Source organism: Cyprinus carpio, chromosome B2 (genome assembly GCF_018340385.1).
Source record: "Cyprinus carpio isolate SPL01 chromosome B2, ASM1834038v1, whole genome shotgun sequence".
Classification (NCBI taxonomy): domain Eukaryota; kingdom Metazoa; phylum Chordata; class Actinopteri; order Cypriniformes; family Cyprinidae; genus Cyprinus; species Cyprinus carpio.
Window position 1 is genome coordinate 12,478,485 of NC_056598.1, and position 22,639 is coordinate 12,501,123.

At 37.0% G+C, this 22,639-nt stretch overlaps 1 protein-coding gene across 1 annotated transcript in view; it reads right to left on the bottom strand.

Annotated features, from left to right (window-relative positions):
- LOC109078535 (dihydropyrimidine dehydrogenase [NADP(+)]-like) overlaps window positions 1-22,415 on the bottom strand; it is a 162,178-nt gene extending 139,763 nt beyond the window's left edge. The window contains exons 1-2 of the mRNA XM_042718058.1: window positions 21,590-22,415; window positions 19,999-20,081 (exon numbers count right to left, since the gene is read on the bottom strand). Coding sequence (XP_042573992.1) covers window positions 19,999-20,070 — 72 coding nt within the window. The 5' untranslated portion in view covers window positions 20,071-20,081; window positions 21,590-22,415. The remainder of the gene's footprint in view (window positions 1-19,998; window positions 20,082-21,589) is intronic.
- Between the last annotated feature and the right edge of the window lie 224 nt (window positions 22,416-22,639).

Genomic DNA, 22,639 nt, shown 5'->3' on the forward strand with positions numbered 1-22,639 from the left:
TTGTCCTCAATATACCTGTTTGCCATTGTCAGAACCTCGCATGTTTTATGCCCACGCCTTTTATTAAAAGCATTGCAGATGGATCTGCACATTTCATGTCTTGTTCGTCCCATTACAATTATCAATAGTGCAGAGATTTGAAGCCTACCTTTCCATTACAGATTTGTGCAAAACTTTTGCGATATTTTATAAATGTCGATAAAAAAAAAACTACTATCCATTAGCCGATGTTATGTGACAAAAACGTAAATTTATTTCTCTTGCAATAAGTCATGGCGACTAATGTTGGTAGGTTTAGCCATTATTTTTAATCGAAGGATATGAAGGGAGATGTGTATCTTAAGCAAAGCAATGTGAAAAACAACTTCTGGGAAGTTTCTGAAATGATGTGTGCAGATGCATGCAGTGTAAATGAGGGGTTATGGTAAATCAAAAACCCCTTAAACTTGAGAGCAGCCCTGTATAAGGTGTTTTTTGCCTGAAAAACCACCTCATGCTGTAACAGTTCTGTTAGTTTGGACTCTCATTTTGCTTTCTTTTCCTATTGTCGTGGTTATTGAGTTGATTTTGTCATTAGGTTCAGCTGTGTCTTATTAGTTGTCCTTGTTTGGTCTGTCTATTTAAATTGGTATCTGTGCAGTTTGAGCTTGTCAGGTCTTAAGTTAACACTGATGTGTATGTGTCACCTGCCTTCCCTTTCTGGATAGACCTGTGTGGATTTATCAAAGACTGTAAGCCTTCATCTTTATGTGTGTGCATGTTAGTCGACACAGACTATTACACATGCAAGCATAAAAATGTTTTTTCAATATATGGAAGTTTTTGCGAAATTGATGTGTTTCCATTGGGAATTTTCTATTCACAATTTCAATTTCCACAATTTGGTTCATGGAGGTTAATGGAAACGCAGCTACAGAAGTTGCTTTCAAACCATGCAGTGTTCTACTGCCATGATTTTTTATTATTATTAAATTTTTACAGACATATAAAAGGTGTTACAACAGTTACAACCAGCAGCTGTCTGTTGGTGAATTTGCTCTGGCACCAAATGACTATAATTCACTCCCAAAATTTTGACAAGCACTCTTAACAATAGAGTAACAATAAAACAAACACATTACAATATTAGAGTAATATTAATTCTGACGTCCTCTGAGGACATTTTCAATAAAATCGATAACTAAAAAAAGTGAGATGTCACCAGTTGCAGTTGTATGTGATTTTGTACATATTATGAAATTCATGAAAGTAGCATTTCAGTTTTAGCCAGATTTTGTTGTTTATTAGTGTGATGGCAAATATTTAGGGAATATCTGACTGTTGAATAATGCAAATCAGTTTCACTTTAATAAGAAAAACACAAAACTTCCATCAAACAGCCTTTCGGCATATAGTCTATGGCATTTAGTTTGGCTATTTTAGTAAGGCTTAAACTTGCTGGGACTGAGTCAGTCAAACTACTGTTTATTTGCTATAATAGGCTCAGTGTGAGAAGCATAAGTAATAATAAGCGAGTTAAGCCGTGTTTGACCAGTCGCAGATGAACAGATTTGGAAATCTATGAACAGCAACCTCAAAGTGGCGCACAGTCCTCATAGAGCCGGAAAAGGAAAAACAAAAATGCATTAATAATAAAAAAGAACACTTAATCAAGGCCAGTACAGAAACATGCCCTGTATGTTTAGAGTGACTTAATGATTTTAGAGTGAAGGCTGTTTCTTGTAAGCAATGAAAAACACTGTGCACCTTTGCCAATTAGATCAATATTGCGTAGAGGAAACACATCCATAAGAAGAAAAGATCTTTATAAGAAGTGATCAATATCTCTTCTAAAGTCCCTCTGTGATGGTTAAACAAGCTCTAGATGGAAATTATAATCTATTTCATGTCAAATAGGCTTTTAGTGGAACAAAGATGGAAATGAAAGTGTAGGCCCATTTTTATGACCAAACAGAGGGTCGCTCTGCGTAGTTATTGCTTTTTGTGTGTTCACTTCTAAAGGTTGTAAGGTAATTGGTGAGGTATTATGGGTTTTCTTTTACTAGATATATACAGTAAGCCTTCATGAGATTGAACTCTGTTCACAAGAGGGTACATCGCTTTGTTGCTTGAAATAAAACCTATTTTAAAATGTCAGCAAGGTTCGAGTTTCTTCCGGGAGGTAGGTTTCTCCTCTCAAAACACCACAGCCTTGAGATGAAAATAAAGCTGTGGAATTCAACAGAATGAAATCAAAGCAGAATCGCACACTGAAGATCAAGTGTATACATTTCATTAAAACATGCCAGGCTTTGGCAAGAAAGGGAAGGCATTTTAAGCAGCATGTGATGTGCTGAGTTTCATTTCCACAGGGAGAGCTCTGGAGACTGGCTTTATCACTCTCTGCTGGTCATAGTGATCCACTGAGACAACAAATCAATACTGGCTTTTTTCCTGCCAAAGTAAGCAAAATCTGCTCCCTATGCAGAGCAGTGAATATGATCAAATGATAGCAAATGTTGTTGTCTGATGTCCATCATAATGATTCTGCAAGCCTTTTATAGGGTGTAATATACTGTATATACAACCCCAATGAAATTTGCTTGAAGCAAGTCCATTTTTGAATCTCATTTCATTTTTAGCTTCCATATACTGTAGATTTTTCAATGTTTTCAAAAGAAGCATCGTATGCTCACCAAGGTAGCATGTATTTGATCCAAAATACAGTAAAAACAATAATATCATGAAATTTTATTACAATTTAAAATGCCTAATTTCTATTTAAATATATTTTTAAATGTTTTTCAAATTTTCAAATGTATTGATTTATATTGCTAGAATATATTTAAAAGCATTTATCTGTGATACAAATATTTTGTAACATTGTAAATGTCTTTACTGTCACATTCAGCATTGTTAAAGTTTTTTTTTTATTTTTTTATTGAAGTATAATTTATATTTAATGATCCAAAGTGCATCTTGATCTTCAGTGGAACAACATCTGCCTGGCTTCACATGATAAATTACACATGTAGAATTCTTCAATATATCTAATTTTATTCTTTCTTATTTTATTTTCTTCCTTTATTTCTTCTATTACATTTTTTTTTTTCAAAGTCCTAAAACCTTATGTTTACGCTAAGTTTTAAATTAGATTTTGAACACCAATGTGCGTTTAAAAGTGAACTTAAATGGGTAGTTTATAAACGACAGTACCAACCCAGAACAGTCAACACTAAAAGCAAGCTTTTGTCTCTGTCTAAATGAGTTCAGGTGTGTTCTCTGCTATAATTAATACTAATGAAACATCATCCAGATGCAGAAAAAGGGCAAATTGATAACTAAAAGCATTTATGCAATGTAGGCAACTTGACCCCTTTCCAAAGCACACTTCATCTTTCATAACATAGCCCCCTCCCTCCCTAAGGCGGAATAGTTAAACACAATCTACAGAGATTCTTGCCTAGTCTTTTTGCCTAAAATCAATACAGGAATTGATCCTCCATAGCTGAAATGAAGCCACAGTGCTCCAGCAGCCCAGCAATGTTCAGCACAAGCCCAGAATATAATTTAGTCCTGTAACATAATTATAGAGAGCAATACAGATCATTTGGCATCAACATCATCTTGCTCAGCTAAAGGTCACCTGAAGCTTCTCTTCTGGTTTCAGAGAATGTAATAAGTGAAATGGAGCTGATTCACAGAGAAAAGCACTTCCGATTACTGGCTAGGCATCTGTGAGAGGCCTACTATGCTTTTGACCAACCATGTTCACACATTCTTCACATAATTTTATGCAAAAAATGAATTAAACATTCCTGAAAAGTTTCATTAAAACTATATTGAATAATGTTTTTGTGGGGTCCAAGACAGCTCTAGACCCCAACTGAAAACAACAATTAGACATTTTTCAAAATATCTTCTACAAAAGATATTTTGTAAATATGTTACACAAAAGAAAGAAAGCCAAACAAGTTTGGTGCAACATTAAGATGACTACATTTTGAATGAACTGTCCCTGGTCTTAAATCCCTCAGTCCAATTGCATGAACAATGTGATTGTCAGATTGGTCTTATTTGAATCCAAAAAGTAAGAAAAGCACTTGGCTATTTGCTAGTTGGTCAGAATAGTTGTATATTCATATATACATTTATATACATATATACATATATACATTATACATTTGATATTTTAATAGCAAAGATATTATAATTATTAATTTATGGGAAATGTTCATTTAATGAATAATCAACGCCTATAAACATTTAATATACAGTTCTCAGACTATTATTCACATAATTCTTTGAAACTGAACATAATACACATTCATATATTTCTGCCATTTTCCAGATCATATCTGAATACAGAATATCTACATATCTGTCTATATTACTGGTGATTTATTTTTAATAATTACAATTTTTAATGTTTTTTTTTTTTTATTTATTTATTTTATTTTTTTTGCTCACAAAGGCAGCATTTATTTGATCCAAAATAAAGTAAAAATATCAAAAGTGTGAAAGTTTTCATTTGGAAAGAACTTTACTCCATTTTAATATATATTAAAATGTATTTATTCATGTGATGGCAAATACATTTTCAGCAGTCATTACTCAGTGTTACATGATCCTTCAAAAATCATTCTAATCTGAAAATATCTATTTTATTTAATTTGCAACATAAAACTCACTTTATTTTAAGGTCCAATTCTCGCTATTAACAAACCATTAACTATGAATTTAGCCTCAATAAACTCCTAATTTGCTGTTTATTAATAGTTAGTAAGGTAGTCGTTAAGTTTAGGTATTGGGTAGGATTAGGGATGTAGAATATGGTCATGTAGAATATGTGCTTTATAAGTACTAATAAACAACAATATTATTACAGTATTGTTAATAATAGGCATGCTAATAAGAAACTAGTTTTTACTGAGAACTTGTCCCTATACTAAAGTCTTGCCAAATTGTTTTGTTAGATTCTGGTATCTTTAGATATAAAAAACGAATAGGCTATTACTCAAGTATTTATTTTGTTTATTTATCAGCCTTAGTAAACACTCTAAATTCAGTTGTTCAAAAAGAAAAAAGCTCCTCCTTCTTAACTAATCTGTTTCAAACAAGTACACACTTTTGCTCACTGACGGAGAGCGGTGTATCTATCTTGTGCAATCACTATGTAACCATTTATGTAAGCACTTACATCAGTAGCATATGTAATGAGGCCAATGTCTTGGTAAGCACCGCATGTAATCGCAGACCATTACTGGATTATAAGTATTCCCAAATTTCCTGCTGAACGTGAAAAGCACTTCTTTTTTATGGCATGGATAAAAGCTCCAGCAGGTACAGCATCTGACTTTGACGTCCATGATATGGATGTCTGTCAGCTAATGGAGCTTTCATAACGTTCATATTGCAATTTTGGCTTTTAAGTCGACAATTTTCTATCACGGTACTTGACTCGCTATCAGGAAGTGGTCATTGTTGGGGTTCGGGGCCTTCCATAAAAAGCTGTAGCCCTTTGTGTAAGCGGCCACATTAATCTGGTTTTTAACGAACACTGATGGCCATCCCGGAGGATTTTTTAATGAATCCGTGAGCACACACAAAGGCACACGTTTAGCGCTCTCGGAAAAGCAGGATATTAAAATGAGACGTCTGACAGCACTGCCAAAATGAATGGCCAATTTAATTGCCCCACGGACAGCCATTATTATGACATTTAGTGAGGTATTTTCAGTGGCAGACAGGAGTCGTTTAGAGCACGTTTTAAGTGCACTCTGCACGCCAAGGTCACGTTGCCATAGTCATAACACTCATGAATAGAAATGCTAATGAGAGTCGTCAGTAACAGTTCTATTTTCTCTATGAAAGTCAATGCCCATATCTGCTCAACTTAAAAGAGAAAGCTTTATCTCACCTGAGCAGAGATGTCATCCAGCGTGTGCTGTGCATACCAAGATGTCATAAAGACGACGGCTAACAGATAGGATTCATGTAAATCAGATGTGCTAATGCTAGGTCAAACATGGCAAACGCTACTGACAGCAGGAACTAATACTGGAAATATAGAGAAGCTGAAGTTACGAACAGGCCTGAATTAAAGCACTGTTTCAAAAGGAACAAAATTACAACATTTGATTATGTCGTCTTATGTTTTGATTAGGTTAATTGATTTTAATTTAGGGACATAAAGTGTTTAAAAAAAAAACATTTAATGCCTCTGTTTTTCTAGACTAATTGAACCACTAAATTAGCAACCTGCTTGCTTAAGTGCACTTGATAGAAAGAAAACATGATTTAATAGTAATGTTTACTGCTTTAAAATCTAAAAAGGAAAAAAAAAAAATGTAGGCCATCAATCATGCACTGCTCACAAATCAATGGGCTTGTTGTCTCCAATGTGCATTACACATCAGAAGAAATTGTGGAACATATGTGACTGTACACTTATTTATCTGGAGGAAATGATCCTTAAATTGGAACTGTACATTTTCATTAAGCTGCTAATTATGGCTTCATCAGTGTTGAACAGCTACTGAGAGCTGTTGAACGAGTCCCTGTCCAGGGTCCTGAAATCTCTTCCTAGCAGCTCACAAGGCCATGCTATAAAAAAAAAAAAAATACACTTTTTTATCTTTTATTAATCTCCACCTCTTAAAACATTCAGAAGGATTTTAACTGTCATTCAAGTGTAAATATTAAAGACTGGAGAAGAAAAATCTCTTAAGAAAACTGTAAATGGACCAACATTTAGTGCTAAATCATTATTCATAATAATATCATCATCATCATAAATATATTAATGCTGTGCAATAAACAATTAAAATTAGGTTGAAATCAAATATACTGAACAAGTATTAAAGGTCAGATTTTTGTTTTATTAAAATCAAGCATTGTTTTTCATTTATTCGCCTATTTTTCTTCTTTTGATGTGTCAGTCAACTTTGTCAACTCAGTCAAGTTTTGACTCGCAGTCTCCCACACAAATCACCTTAACTGAATTTAAAACATGGACACGTGCCCAAAAAAAAAAAAAAAAAAAAAAGTCTAGCAACAGATGAGTGTGTAAAAACGTCTTACCGAACGAAATATACAAAGCTCAGATATACTATGCATGTCGCATTACCTCGATATCCGGCAATTCTTTGCTCAGCATTGTAGCCATTATGTCCGATCTGCAATACTGTGATCCGATCCCTCCTCCGTTATAGAGACGCGAGAGCGCTCGACTCCAGCAGATCTAAGCACGCGCTCTAAAAACACGCGACTAGTCCATTATGTCACCGATCACAACTCACCTCAGCAGCAGCTGTGAACTTTGTATTGACGCAGACATGATAAAGTGCTATTCTTAAATCACCTGTGCTCACATCTATTGTCTCTTTTCACCCTATTCATTTTTTAATTTATTTTTGATTTTTTGATTTTATTTTATTTTACTGACATGAATGGGCAAAATGCAAGTAGTTAGGTGAAATGGTAGATTCCAACAACAGACGAAGTTTAGAGGGTCAAAGTTTACATGGGGGTAAGGCTAGGATGCACGTGCAAATGTTGATTTTATAACCCCAGTTTTCAATATTTAATTAAATACATACAATATCTCATTGTATAAATCCTGCAGTCTATCTATCTATCTATCTATCTATCTATCTATCTATCTATCTATCTATCTATCTATCTATCTATCTATCTATCTAAACAGTTTATGTATAATAATGAATCTGTTTACATGAATAATTTACATATTTGAATATATCCATTTATACATATGTGACCCTGGACCACCAAATCAGTCATAAGGGTCAATATTTTGAAACTATTTTGTACATTTTATACATCAAGCTGAATAAAAAAAAAACTTCCCATTGATGAATGGTTTGTTAGGATAGGCCAATATTTGGCCAAAGATTTGAATATCTGGAATCTGAGAGTCCAAAAATATCGAAATATTGAGAAAATCTCCTTTAAAGTTGTCCAAATGCAATTCTTAGCAATGCATATCACTAGTCAAAAATTAAGTTTTGATATATTTATGGTAGGAAATTTACAAGATATCTTCATGGAACATGAACTTTACTTAATATCTTAATGATTTTTGGCATAAAAGAAAAATCATTAATTTTGACCCATACAATGTCTTGTTGGCAATTGCTACAAATATACCTGTGTTACTTATGACTGGTTTTGTGGTCCAGGGTCACATATATATGTCATTAATCTCATTAATTCATATGATTTTTATATTACTGTTTGAAATTTATTGTTTAAGTGTGAATGTTAATTTATTGAATAATCATAAATCTTACATACACATTTAAATATAAAGTCCAGTGTCAATATAATTATTTTAAACTGTACATGATTACATTCATCTGTTTCATATTATGATACTGACATTTTTCAGTATCAGTCATAATTGTAAGTTCATATATATTTTAACTGCGTATTGATATGACTTGGGTCAAATTACATACATGTATTTCAAAAGATCTTATGGTGTCAGAACACTCAAAGATGAGTAAACTCTTGGCTTCAGAGTGGAATGTAGGGTTAAATGTTTTGTGCCAGTCTCACCATGAGGGTAATGGCTTATCAAAACTATATCACTGGCTCATCCCCCTCTTTCTTTCCTCTGTGCTGTGGTATTATGCAATATTCAACACACTTAAAAATAAAGGTTCCAAGAGTGAGTTTTTACAGCAATGCCATAAAAGAAACATTTTGTGTTCTCCAAATAATACCTTGGAACATTTTAATAATCTAAAGAACATTTTCCCACTATAAAGATTTTTTATTTTTCATCAGGAGATGTTCCATGGATGTTAAAAGCTATTCATGGAACCATAGATTTCAATTAAGAACCATTGTTTTTGTGAGGTATAATGTTATATTGTTATAAACTAATTACATTATTATTACAGCGTTTAGCTTTAACAGCCATCCAAATTCAAATATCGAGATGTTGGTAATCAGAAGTCGAATTAAAATGTTGGTGGGATTTATCTAAGATAATGTTAAACAAATAATTTCACACATTTTCTCATTTTTTCATTTAAATCAGTGCAAACTTGAGCTGAAGATGTGTCTAAACAATGTCAGAGTACACAAATCATCACACAAAGCCATTTACAGAGTTCTACTTTATTTTAAAAACAAATATTTCCAACAGATGTGTTTTTCATCATAATATTATGCTGTAGTACACGAGACGGAATGAAAGAATGAATAAACAGTGCATCTTATCAGACTTGTAATTCCATTTAGCCTTAAGACAAGAAGCTTTGTTTTGCTGTTTTTATGTAGACACCTCTGCCATCGCATGCAGAAATAGGTCACTTCACCTTCCATTCACTAGTGTTTATTCCTCCTGCCTGCTTGCATCTCTCGTCTTTGCAGTCAGAGCGGGTTTCTCTCCAACCCAACACAGCAGGCCAAACGTTAGCAATGCTTGATGTTCAAACACCTGCCGACTGCTGAGGAGCTTTATTTTTCAAATCTGCAACTCTGGAGCTGAGCTGAGCTTCTCAGTGGTGTGTGTGTGTGTGTGTGTGTGCCTCCAAGTCTGTGTATGTGTGTGCATGTGTTGCGTGTTTGCACCTCAAGTGTTTTTTTTTTTTTTGCAGTCTACTTAGCCTTCAAAGCAATGTTGTGCTTTATGGCAAGACAATTATTTTTGTCACTCATTATAATCATTCAACACAGTGTTAGTCGTTTCCATAAGACAATTATTTTTCCCACTCATTATAATCACAGTAATGCAGAGTTTAGTGCACTTTGAATGCAGTCCACATCTTTCATTTAAATATTTAGATGGTATAATACAAATAACAACACAGAGATAATCAAAAACAACGTCCCAAACAGTATTTTCTATTTGCTCTCCCTTAGATTCATATTCGCCCTATATTTTTCAAATCTAATATTTATGTTCGGGACAGCAGCCTCCTCATGCTGAGAGCTGATGAGCCTGAGGCAACTTACTGATCAGAGGGATTGTGGATCCTCTAGAATCAGCAGGGGTCAGAATACCATTATAATCAAGCAGCTGTAGTAGTACAGACCCAGTGTTCTGGACCAGAATCCAGCACAGCATTGTCATCACATATACAGACTCTGGCAATAGATGACACACTTGGCTCCTGTGAATTTTTCCTCTCCTCCGTGTTGGCCAATTCGGTGAATCAGCATTTGATTGATACTCATCACCCAGCGTTTGTATGCTGAAGGAGAAATGATCCCAGTCCTTGGGCAGTAACAAACCTGACATCAGATAAGTGTCCTTTCATTTTCAAAGCGAAGGAAGGCGGCTTGATTAGTCATTTGTGAATGGAGCTGCTGTCAGTACACTGGGATATTTCACTGCCCTGCTGTAAAACAAAACAGCCGGCTATATATTTAAAGGCCTTTAAACAGTTTTGAAGAGGTTGCATGTAGATTATCAGAAATTCAATAGTGAACAAAAAGGACTTTGTTATGGGTCGTTTAAAAACTGATACAGATACTGATGTAAGGGTGACAAATGATAAAACCAAACCAAAACAAAACAGAAAAACTCCAGATTGCACATTTTGTGTCAAATAATTGTGTTTAAAATATAATATACTGTATATTTTATATTTAAAATAAGTATTCTAATTATTTTGCTAACATGAAATTGCTTTGCATACATTTTATTATAGTATGTACAGTATATAATATATTCGACAAAATGCTAAATTATTTTTAGAATTATATAGGTTACACTACCATTCAAAAGCTTGGGGTCAGTACATTTTTTTTTTTTTTTATTCAGCACAGATGCATTAAACAGATCAAAACTGACAGTAAAGACATTTATACTGTTGTTTTCTATTTTAAATACATTTGAAATGTTCTTATTCATCCAAGAATTATTAAAAATGTGTCAGTTTCCACAAAGATCTTTAGCAGCACAACTGTTTTCAACATTGATAACAAGAAGAAATATATCTTGAGCAGCAAATCAGCATATTAGAATGATTTCTGAAGGATCACGTGACACTGAAGACTTGAATAATGGCTGCTGAAAATGCAACTTTGCACTCACTATTCAAAATATTTAACACTATTACTGTTTTTCTGTATTTTTGATCAAATAAATGCAGCTTTAGTGCCTCAATCCCAAACTTCTGAATGTTCGTGTACTGTATATAAAATATAACGATAGCAAAATAATTAAAATGAATTACTTAATTTATTTTACAATATCCAAAATTCACTAAAACACAAAATGTAACTTTGTTTTAATGTCTATTTATTCATCTGCGATACTGTAAGTGGATTTAGGAAGTATTACATGACAAAAATCACAGCCAAGCAGACATAATTTTACAGATGCTCTCAAAATGGCCAAATGGCAACCAATAATTTTTCTGCCTTTTTTTTTTTTTTTTTTACTTTTTGTGGGTTCAAAATACCTGTGATTTCTTCAGCATCAATAGGTCTCTTTCATTTGCAGTCTCACATACCTTTTACACAAGCACATTGCTTTATCATCAGAGTGGAGCTATCCTTAGTGACTGAGCTCTGTGTGTGTGTGAATATGGAACGTGGTTCAACACATCTCTGGTTTTAACTAACCTGCACACTTTCATGCATGCTTTGATCCAGTAGGCAACGGCTCAAAAGGGAATGAAAAACAGCGTTGTGTGGCAGTCAGAGAGAGAGAGAGAGAAACACACCAAACGGTTTCCTGCGTTTAACAGGCTACCTCCTGTGACAGTGTCAGCGACAGGGAAGAGAGAATACAGACCTTGGTTCACTTTCCCTTTTTTCCCTTTTCCTTTCATTTTTTTCTTGTTGGGCTTCTCAGAAAACCTCTGTAAATAATGTTTGTGACACAAAACATTTGATGTCTCTGAAAAGAGTAACACAAGGAAATGTCCTATTTGCAGCATGCATGGAAAATTACAGCTCTTTCATCAGTTTTCAGCCTGGACTTTTTTTTTCATGACTTTCAGTGTAAGTGTTTTTCTTTCTTTCTCTTCAACTGCACACTCAACAGTTTCTGCATTCTTTGTGGAGAAATGAGAGAATTCCCATTCATTTTTATTCACTTTCTTTGTTCTACATTTATGTCTTCCATGGATTAGGACAAAGCATTAACAAATGTCAAGCTTCGAATGTTTTTCTTCTCTGCCAACCACAGTAGGTCTTAGCATTCTGGATTGAAACTGCCTGCCGTCTGGCAACACTGCCTGTGTAGAACTTGGCAGACATCCAGAACAAAAAGAATATTGGAAACCATAACTATTTCTGATATGATGAAACAACAGAGAAATATACTGCAATATTGTTCCAGGAGGAACCACACAGCTTCCCAGTCATTCCAATTAATTGATACAGTAATTCATATAAATGACAGGTCTGTGAAAATTCAGATCGAATGAAACGTCGAGGTTCAAAATGCATGACATTTTATATTAACTTCCTATTCTCTGTTGTTGGTGGAGCATTAAACATTAACACTCTTTCATTTTCCCTTCAGTGTTCCACAGAGGTCTGAATCTAGCAGCACATCTTTGGTGGAGACATGAAAAAGAACGTCATTTAAAAAAACAGAGGCCTGAGAAGAAAGCCTGTGGTCACCTCACACTTCATGACACAGAATTTACCAAAACTGAGCACGGAAATCCCAACAAAGACAATATGCAAAATAACAACGCAACATCTGATGAAATGTAGGGATTTTATGAAACACTGCAAAAAATAAATAAATAAATTAAATAAGGATTTCTCTCTTGTTTTCCATTAAAAATGCATTACTGTTCAAAAGTTTGGGGTTGTTAAGATTTTTTAATGTTTTTGAAAGAAATCTCATATGCTCGTTGTTCACAAATACAGTTTTTACAACTTAAAATATTTTCTATTCATGTAATTTATTCCTGTGATGGTAAAGCTGAATTTTGTAGCAGCCATTACTTGTGTCACATGATCTTTCTGAAATCATTCTATCAATATCTTTTTTTTTTTTTTTTTTTTAGGATTCTTTGATGAATGGAAAGTTAAGTTGAATAAAGAAAAGCAATTATTTGAAATATAAACCATTTGTTACATTATAAATGTCATTAATTTCACATTTTATTAATTTAATGTGGCCTTGCTGAAAAAAAAAAAAAAAAAAAACATTTTGAGCAGTAGTATAAACATCCTTAAAACAAGATCTTACATAATTTTGCTTCTCAAGTAAATTTAAGTTTTCAGAGAATATATATTGAATGAATATTATTTTTCATTTCCCTTTGTTAGTCTTTTTCCTTTCTTCAAAAATAAATTTAACAAAATCTAAAAAATTCTAATGTTTAAAACAAGACAAAAAAAAGAACAAGAAGCAAATCAAGATATATACAGGTATTCTCTGAAAACAAGTCATATAGTCTTACACAGTTTCCATTTATCATGTTTTAATAATGTTTAGATATTTTTTTAGAAAACTATAGAGAGAGAGAGAGAGAGAGAGAGAGAGAGAGGAAAACATGATTCTTCGCAGCATATGAAATTGCCACCTAAAAATGAGACCTGCTGAAAGCAAATAACATCCTTTTCTTAACTTGAGAGCCTGTTTTCAAACACCCTATTTTTAACCAGTCGTATCTCTTTAAACATCAGAGGTTAGAAGCTACTATTTATTGTCATCTCTGCTTTCCTCCATCTGACACTGATGGAAGACTGCAGAGAAAAGCATGTTGAATGATAACAGAGAAGGTTTAGTCTCACTAACCATCAGCCATAAGGCAGATCCGGGCCGTGTCTCTTTGTCATCAGATGCATCCAGACTCGCCTCTGTTCGGCTGAGCTCTGAAACACTTCTCACCATCACCTTATTTCTCCCAAGCAAGCAGAGCCTAAACTTCAGGCCTGGGCTCAGTTCTGTCAGAAAGCATCGGGATTAAAGGCGCCACAGCCAGCTGGGCTAGCTGAGGATTAGAGGCGACTTGAAGGGATGGTTTGCAAAGCGCAGACGAGAGGCGGTCAACTACACCTCTGATTCTGCTCAGGGCTGTTTTGACTGCCAGTCAAGGATTTGGGGGCACTGAGAAAAAGTGAGGTGTTGGACAGCTTTGCCGGCAGCTCTACCTGGATTGGAAGGATCGGGTTGTGGCTGACCTTTGGGATACTTTAACAGAAAAGCGTCAGCCCTTGCAGTCCTCTCCACTTCATCCCTGTACTCACTGGAGGTATCGCAGGTTTCCGTCAGCAAGTGCTGAAGGAACAGCTTAAGTACATGTGACAAGACGCAGCATGGTATATTCCATTATAAAGGATATAATGGAAAAATTAATTAACTGCTGTGACGCACCTTTGTGTAACATATGGTGCTGCTTAATGGTTTAAGTTCTGTGCTAGTTATTGAAAGGTTGTGAGCTTATATCTCAGTGCTTGGGCAAGCTAGTTAAGTTAACAATTAATTTACAGAGAAAAAAAAAAAATCATTATCATTTGGAAATGTATGCCCAAACTTTTTTTGTGAACCCTTTTTGACCTAAAATGTTTACTTGATGTGTCCCTGAGCTTTAAGGTAATATTTCAGTCATTTAAGAACACATTTGCATGTCCACTTGTTCTCCATGTTTGGTACCCAGCTAACAGGGAACTTCCTCAGAACTTCTGGCAAGGTTCTCTCAAAGTTATGAATAAACATTCTTCCAGTAATATTAATAGAATGTTCATTCAGAGTTGTCTGGTCTTTAATGATGTTCTCAAAATTAGCATTGTTAGTAACATTATTTTTACATCGTTTATGGAACTTTTTGTTTTAGTTGGACATTCATATAACAATTTTTAAATGGTTTCTACTTGTTTTAAATCCTTTATTTCAACTTTCAAACATGCATTTTTATGATTTAATTATTCGATTTCCATCAACTCACAAACTCCTAGGGGATCACCAGAGAACCAAGAAACCCTGGTTTTGAGAAAGGTAGTTACACTATATTTACCTTTCTACATTTAAGCTATTCTTAATTTTTTATAAATATGAAATATTAAAATAAAAAAGACTACTATCAAAACAAGTACTTTTACAAGACTATTATTTAATAGGGTATCTGTACTTCAACTCAAGTCTACATGTACTTTGTACCACTTCTTACCAATGAGGAAAGAAAATACATTATACAGCCAGAAAAGCTAAATGGTTTTAAAACTAACGATGCTCCCACATTACTACTGAGAAATGTAATTAAACTCAAAGCTTTGCTATTTGTACTTTTACATTTGTTCGTTTAGCAGACACTTTCATCCAACCGTGAATGTCCATATCCTGAAACACTTAGACACTATGAAAAATCACCATTGGACCTTTGAGGAAAGCAGTTAACCCCTGCCTGCTCCAGTGGGATTGGCATAGCACTAAGTAGTTCATCTGTTCATCGCAGTGGATAGAAACATCAGCTAAATGACTAATTAGCTAAATTGGCTAACTAATTCAAACCATGCAGTCTTCCAAGCACAACCAGCAGTCCTTACTTGTCATATAGCACAGGATGAAGAAAAAATTATAAAGATGAGCAATTGGCAAGCAGACAGTAAATATCTGTTAAACAACTCTGGGCAGGATTGAGATAGAGGCCAAAACAGAGGGCAGGGAGGTATTGCTGACCCAGCGCATGCCAGATGGCTGTAGCAGCACAGACTCTCTCGGCAGGGTTCTGGCCAATCCTGTGAGAGTTAGATGTATCATGAAAACTGATCTACACACAAGCCAAGCCATAGCGTTCTGTTCGACAGCAATCTGCGAAACTTTCTTCACCGGCAGTCAGAGTGATAAAGCACAAGTGAGAAAAGAGCAAGGCGTGCGCATCTGGACCCACAACAGCTGGCCGGGGCCCATCCCGAAAACATTGTGATAGCAACACGCGTGCTCTCGTGGGTTTCAGGGCGATGGATCGGCTGCACGCTTAGCTCTTGAAGTGAGCTTGAAGTGTGAAAGTTGATTAGCAGCGAATACAACAGTCGCTCGTCTTGCTGACAGAAACAGAGTTTGTCCTCCTTGAGAGGATTTAGGCAAGATTTATTTGATCTCGGAGTCAGCCGCGGCTCAACGAGCCATTTGTTTAACAGAGAGATGCACTGCTATGTGTGTCAATGTGTCAGCTCTAAGCACACAAAACTGGCAACTGTTGATCTGGAATTCCCATTGGTGTCAATCTTACCGAGGATGAAACAAAGCTGGCTGAGTGAACTGCCTCTACGAGTCGGTTTTATTTCGCACTTTGACTTATCAGGCACAGAATGCTTAAAATCTACCTCTGAAAGAGCTGTTGATTCCTTCCGATGCCTCGATTGCGATACGCCCTGACAAGACACAGTTAAACCAGCTGCAACGACAGGACACGTGGCTATATTTAATTAGCAGATAAGTGCATGAACATCCAAAGAGCGAATGTTGAGTTGCATTAAAAAAAACATTCGAGTCGATCAGTTAAGCGAGTCAGTTAAGCGAGAACCCGACAGATTGTTTCTCAGGGAGAGCCCACGCTACATGCGAAATGCATAGTGCTCGGTAAAAGAGCTGCAGTGGCGCAGATAATTGATTTGCTTATTTTTGTTTTGTGCCAATAGGCCTCCATTTATTCCGCAGCGAAATTGTCGAAGGCAATTGGAGGGCAGATGGCGTGCATACCGATCACCTCCGCACGCTCTTAAACTCACAAAGCGAGCGTCCTACCCCGAACTGCACATATATCAATGCAGATGAAAATGCCCTGCTGGACTAATTATCACAGAATAATTAAAGATATGACCTGCATGGAGAGGGAAGAGAAGGGCTGTGGGAGGAGGGGGGTCTTGTCTGAAGGTGGTCCTGATGATGGAGTAAACAAAGGCTTTGCGTGCAGCCCCCAGGAGATGATTATGTATCAAAAGGTCAGAGCTTATATGAGAGTGGAGAGTGAGGGGGAAGGGAGAGCGAGCGAGCGAGGCCGAGACAGAGAGATAGAGATGGGCAAAACACAATTTTGTGGCCCTTTCAGAGTATTCAAATGTTTTAAGTGCAGCCACTTGACCATGAGGCCTGCGACTGCCTCGTTGAGAGCTTTCAGTCGCCACACCGCATTCATTGCTCTAATAGGCTTGAGCAAACAATCGCAAGACCCCAGTTTCTCCATCTTCAACTTCAGATACTTTTTTCCGCTTTTGGCCCTTTAAATAGAACTACGACTGGCCACTGATACATAGCTAAAAGCCGAGGGTCTCTTGAAAGGAGCTTTGGGGGTGGCACCGCCCGAGTTTTTAAGGATTCCAACATCTCTGCCTCTGTAAGGGATAAAAACACAGAACGCCTGCTCACACGCACACATGAACAGCATTCTCATATCATATGGGTGAGCTGATAGCGCAGCTTCGAGCTCAGCCAAGTATGCAGAGTCTTTGGAGTGTGTGCTAATGTCTAGTCTAGATCACGTTTGCCTACACAGAATTCTGGGTAGCAGTTGGCATACAAGAATCTGTCAGCTTATTTCTGACAACTGCTTTAAAGCAAACCAGCATTTGCCAGCACAAGTATCAAGTGGGCAATTCATCTTGTAAAAATACAGAACAGTTGTAAGACGCATTTTGATCAAAGAGTTGCATTTTAACAGGTTTTTTTCTTCCCCCATAGCACAATCTCTTCTCCTCAAAATGCTGGTGAAATGGAGCACTCTATCCAGGTTCCACACTAAGGGTATGTGTCACAAACACCCAAAAATAGATTAGTTTTAAAGTGTCATTATACTGAGACATAGGGTACCTGCCTGTTGTTGATAGCAGCCCAAGAGGGGAATGCATCATGATAAATGTCTTAAAGCTGAATAAATTTCAAATGGATTTGAAATGCTTCCCTGCTACACAATAGTTAAACACCTCAACTAATGTGGCTGTCTGCACAAGAGAGAGAGAAAGAGTGTGCCAAATGAAGTCGTTATTTAGTAAACTAGTGAAATTTCCATGGGTTATTTTTCCAAAGCTGAAATTAGCTCAGTGGGTGGGAGAGGCAATCATAAAGAGGAAAACACCTGCACGGATACAGGTGTATGAAAGCTATTAACACAGAGAGAGGAAACAGGGGGAAGGCAGAGTAAACTCACTCAAGTCATGACAAGTTCATAACAATGTTCCAGAATTTTTATAGAGTTTATTTAGGGGTTCAAACTGTCATTGGATACAACATTTGCCATGACTTAATGATAAAGGCACATTCAGTGTCCAGGAAAATAATTCAATAAATGCTAGTTTTTAATGAAATACAATAACAGTGAAAAACAAACCCCCCCCCCCCCCAAAAAAAAACATTGTGCATCAGTAACAAAGAATGACATTACAATAAATTAAAGAATAATATAATATAATATTTCTTGATATAACTTTGTGATATGTATAATATCTGCATCATATATCTAGATTACATAATAATATAAGTAATATGCTTTGTTTCTGGTGATGGGGTCTTTTCATGAGTATTTCTAATAAGCCTTATTTTCACAAGCTCTGTGGCTAATGTGACTAAAACAGAGTAGCAGCCAATTTACATTTTGCCTCTATGTCTTCCAGGCCTTTTTTAAAAAAGCAGAGAATGAAAGATGTAAGCTATGCATTTACAATTTCTTAACAGTTCTGTATAACTAAATTGTAACCCACATAAACATTATGTATAAATAATAAAAAAGTGATTTGTTTTTGTTTCTTTCATCTAAAATTGCCAGTCCTTCAGTAAAATCTTAAGTTTATAAAAACAAGGCATTAAAAATAGATAGTAGGCTAATCTTAAATGCATTCAGTTATATGAAAATAGTTTGGTTAAATATTATACCAACAACATACTCCTTAGATAAGAGCTGTGAGAAAGATATGACTGCTTTTAAAAACACTGACCCTCTTTATATGCCACAGGCCTCATTGGCTTTCACCACCACAAGCTAACTCAGACATTTGAGCGCATCATTAAAAAGTAATTAGTGGTTTGGAAGAGAACATTATGTGGAAGTGTGTCTTTATCTAGGAGAAAAAAAATGATATTCAATTAGTTTTTGTCCTGAGAAACTGTGCTACAATCAGAAGGAAACAGCTGATGCTGTGAGCCCAGTAGATACGTTCATGTAATCTATTATGCTGCTTCTGCTTAGTTCCGTTTCGTAATTAGACTTGAAGCCCCTCCCCTTTCATAGCAAAGCCTTTTAGATTCTGTGGACATTTTGCCTCCCATCGCTGTCAGCTGAATAGTGAAAACTGTACGCCTAATGCCATCTCAAAATCAATCTGTGTGAACACCCCATGCAGTCCAGGGCTCCCGCTGGTGCTCAGGACTAACAATAAAGAGCAGTAAATGCATTCCTATCAGCCAGGCAAGCAGGCATGTGTACACTAAAACACTCCCTGAAGAGAGCAAAAATAATGCCGTTCCCCGTGAACCGCCCCTCGCATGCACACTCAGATGAAAAAAAAAAATACTAAGTTGTGTGAAATGCAAAATGCCGCTCGTTGGATAGTGGTACATAAAACGTTGCTTTGCCAATGTAGGTGGAGACAATTCAATGAGAGCAAGAGCTGTCTGTCTCCTGTTCCAGAAATCAAACAAACCACAGTAAAAATCTAGTTGCTACATAAATGGCCACAGTGCAAAGCCAGAAGGTTTTTGGGATCAGTGAAGGTTATCTCCCAGAAGACAGTCGACAATGACTCTCCTCAACTACGCGTATTCTTAAGCAATAACAACGAGAGCCGTATTATCCACCCAAGAATACCCGTCACCGAAGAGAGCCTTAGAAAAAGGGGGCTTCGCCTGACTTTCAGCCATCCACAATGGCATAGGCCAAAGCAGAGTTTTCTCTCTAGGGGAATTGATTGAAGATGCCCTTTACCACAAGGCAAGGCCCCCGTCAAAGGTTGCATCTGCAGACAGAAATGAACACACTTTGCATTTGTAGCAGGAGAGGGAGGATATTGCATGTAAAACGCTTCCCTTCCTGGGTTTAACTAGTTATGTGGAGAGACAGATGGTTAGGGGGATCATCTTACCTGGTGCTCATGGACCTCACGTCCTGTCCTCGGTCCAGCCCGGCCTCTGGGGGCGGAAGTGCTCACAAACATCCAGGCCAGATCTGGGAACGATGTAAAGGAGGAAGAAATTAAACGAAAGCGTGGTTTGACATTCTCTTCGCCACAGGTTTAACGTCGCTATTGCACAGCACATTAACAGTCGAACACTGTCACCTTCAAAGTCTCACATGCTCAACACACACATTCAGGGAGGGAGGAAGAGAGAAAAAGAGAGAGAGAAAAGAGGAGTCATACAGAAAATCCATTAGCAGCGGGAAGCAAATTACAGATCGTTTGGGGGAAAAAGGGAATGCAATGATGGCTGTCAGAAACGGGGAACAATGACTGTTATTATGGCTCTCATTTTCTGAGGGGTGCAGCAGCTCCCAAATGGAAGTGGGAAAAGATGGACATCAGAACATATATTTTTCCAGCCTTGTGGAATTCATTCATACACACTTTCTGACTCATGTGGAATCACAAATGCATGAACATATATATAAAAATAAATAAATAAACAAAAAATCTAAAGATTCTCTTTGCTGAGAGGATGTAAATGTGTTTATAACAGCTTTCTTGAAACATTTCTAACATGCCATTGGGAAAAAAAGCATTTAAATGCAAATATTAAGAGCCTGAGTACAGAACAGTGGTGATTCACCATTACAGTGTAAAGCCAACACAACACATTCAAAAACATGGCGTAAACATGGACTGTGGCTATCTAACACACTCGAAACACTCAGACACACCCATCCACTGATGCTTACAACATTTTAGTCAGAATTCACACACCAAACAAGACATGTAGTACAGAAAACAACACACTGGAGACACTGTGACAGCTGCACAACCTCTGGTTCAGCACAACGGGCTTGTCAGAAAACAAACTCCCTTCTTATCTTGTTTGGACAGCCCTTTTGAAGCTAAAAGACCACCCTCCCATGCCCCCCAAAGCATGCATTCAGCCAGGTTCCCATGGTACAACATCTTCGTCTGGCCAATAGCAAAAATACATGATCTTCTGCTTCATCTCCAGAAGCTTTTTCTGCAGCAGGTGCAGGAGTGTGACTGTCCCAATCCTTTTGTGACTTTTCCCTCCATTTTGGGGCTTTTGAGAACAACAAAACAATGAAACATGACGAGAGGTGGACAAAGAGAGGACAAACGAAAGAAAAGAGAAGACAAAACGTGGACAGAAAGGGACAAAAAAAAGCTTTTTTTTTTTTTTTTTTTTTTCTCGTGAAGCTCCTCTTCATTCCACTCACACATCATTACAGAGGCTCACTGACACAGTGCTCCTGCTGCCTGCCAGTGATTGCCATTTAATTGAAGGAGCAGGAATCCCATGAATATGTTAATAAGGCAAATCCAGCAGAAAAATATCCACCGCCCCGATAGTAGCGCGATTACACAAATCTGCAGCACAGTGACAATCAGCTCACACAATACCCAAGGCAACAAATCTTTCTTTCCCCCACGATATTGTGACGAGTCACAAAAGGAACAAAAGGCAAAGTAGTGGCAGAAAAAACAGGCACAAATCCTTACTCCACTGAAGCAGGCTTACCCTAGAGATCTCTTCAGAGCGGCACCCGCTGAGCACAAAGCCGCCCATTCGTCCGCTGCCTTGAGCCGGCAGTGACGGGGAAGGCTGAGGATGCCGTGCCTCCGTTCCTTCAGGTTGTTGTGCCGCCGATCCGTCACTGCCATAAGACCATGTGCCCAAATGCGCAGGATCTCCTCCCAAACAGGCTCGTCACTTCGCCGGAGAACAGAACAGACGTCTGCCAGTTGTTGCGCACGGCAAACTAAGTCACAGGAGGATGAGAGGACCGAGGGAGTTACAGAGAGAGAGTGGGAGGGAGAGAAAGCAGGAGTGTGAGAGAGAGGGACAGACTGAGAGTGAGTATGTGGCTGTAAGGATAAGATACTGAGAGAGAGAGGAGAGAGAGGGAGGGAGGAACACCTAAAATACCCAACCACAGGGCTCAGTGAGGAAAGATCTGTCTATCTTTCGATCTAAGGAGGGATGGACATGGAGAAAGAGAAGCCGAGAGAGAGAGAGAGAGAGAGAGAGAGTGTCTAATTAGATTTGAAGCAAAGGCAGTGAGCTATGAATTCCAGGCATCTAATGGTGGATTAATTGAGGGAGATCTGATGCGCGCTCCTCTCGGTCTAGTCTTCATGACATCTTATTGGACTGTGGCTCAGTCCTCTGGGACCGCTGCTACAACAGTTCAGGAAGCATCATTTCCACCAATACCGGCACTGCCATCTGTATGCATGACTTCACTGCTTCTCACAAACCCTTCAGTTCACTGTGAGAGTCATTCGCTGTTGAGACATGAAGCACAAATGAAAAAGATGTCATATTAAACATACTTATTGGTATTTGCGTGTATATCCTGCTGCTGTGTTAATCTGTTACTTGTATATGAGCATTTTAAGAAACTAAAAACACATAGCAAATGCTCAAATATTGTCCAGACATGTCTATCTGTAATGACTGTTTTTTTTATTTACTAAAATTTGGAATGAACATAAGAAGATTATTAAATCCAAAAAGGTACGATATGAATCAAGAGTCAAATCAGAGTAGCGTCCAAAATCACTTTAA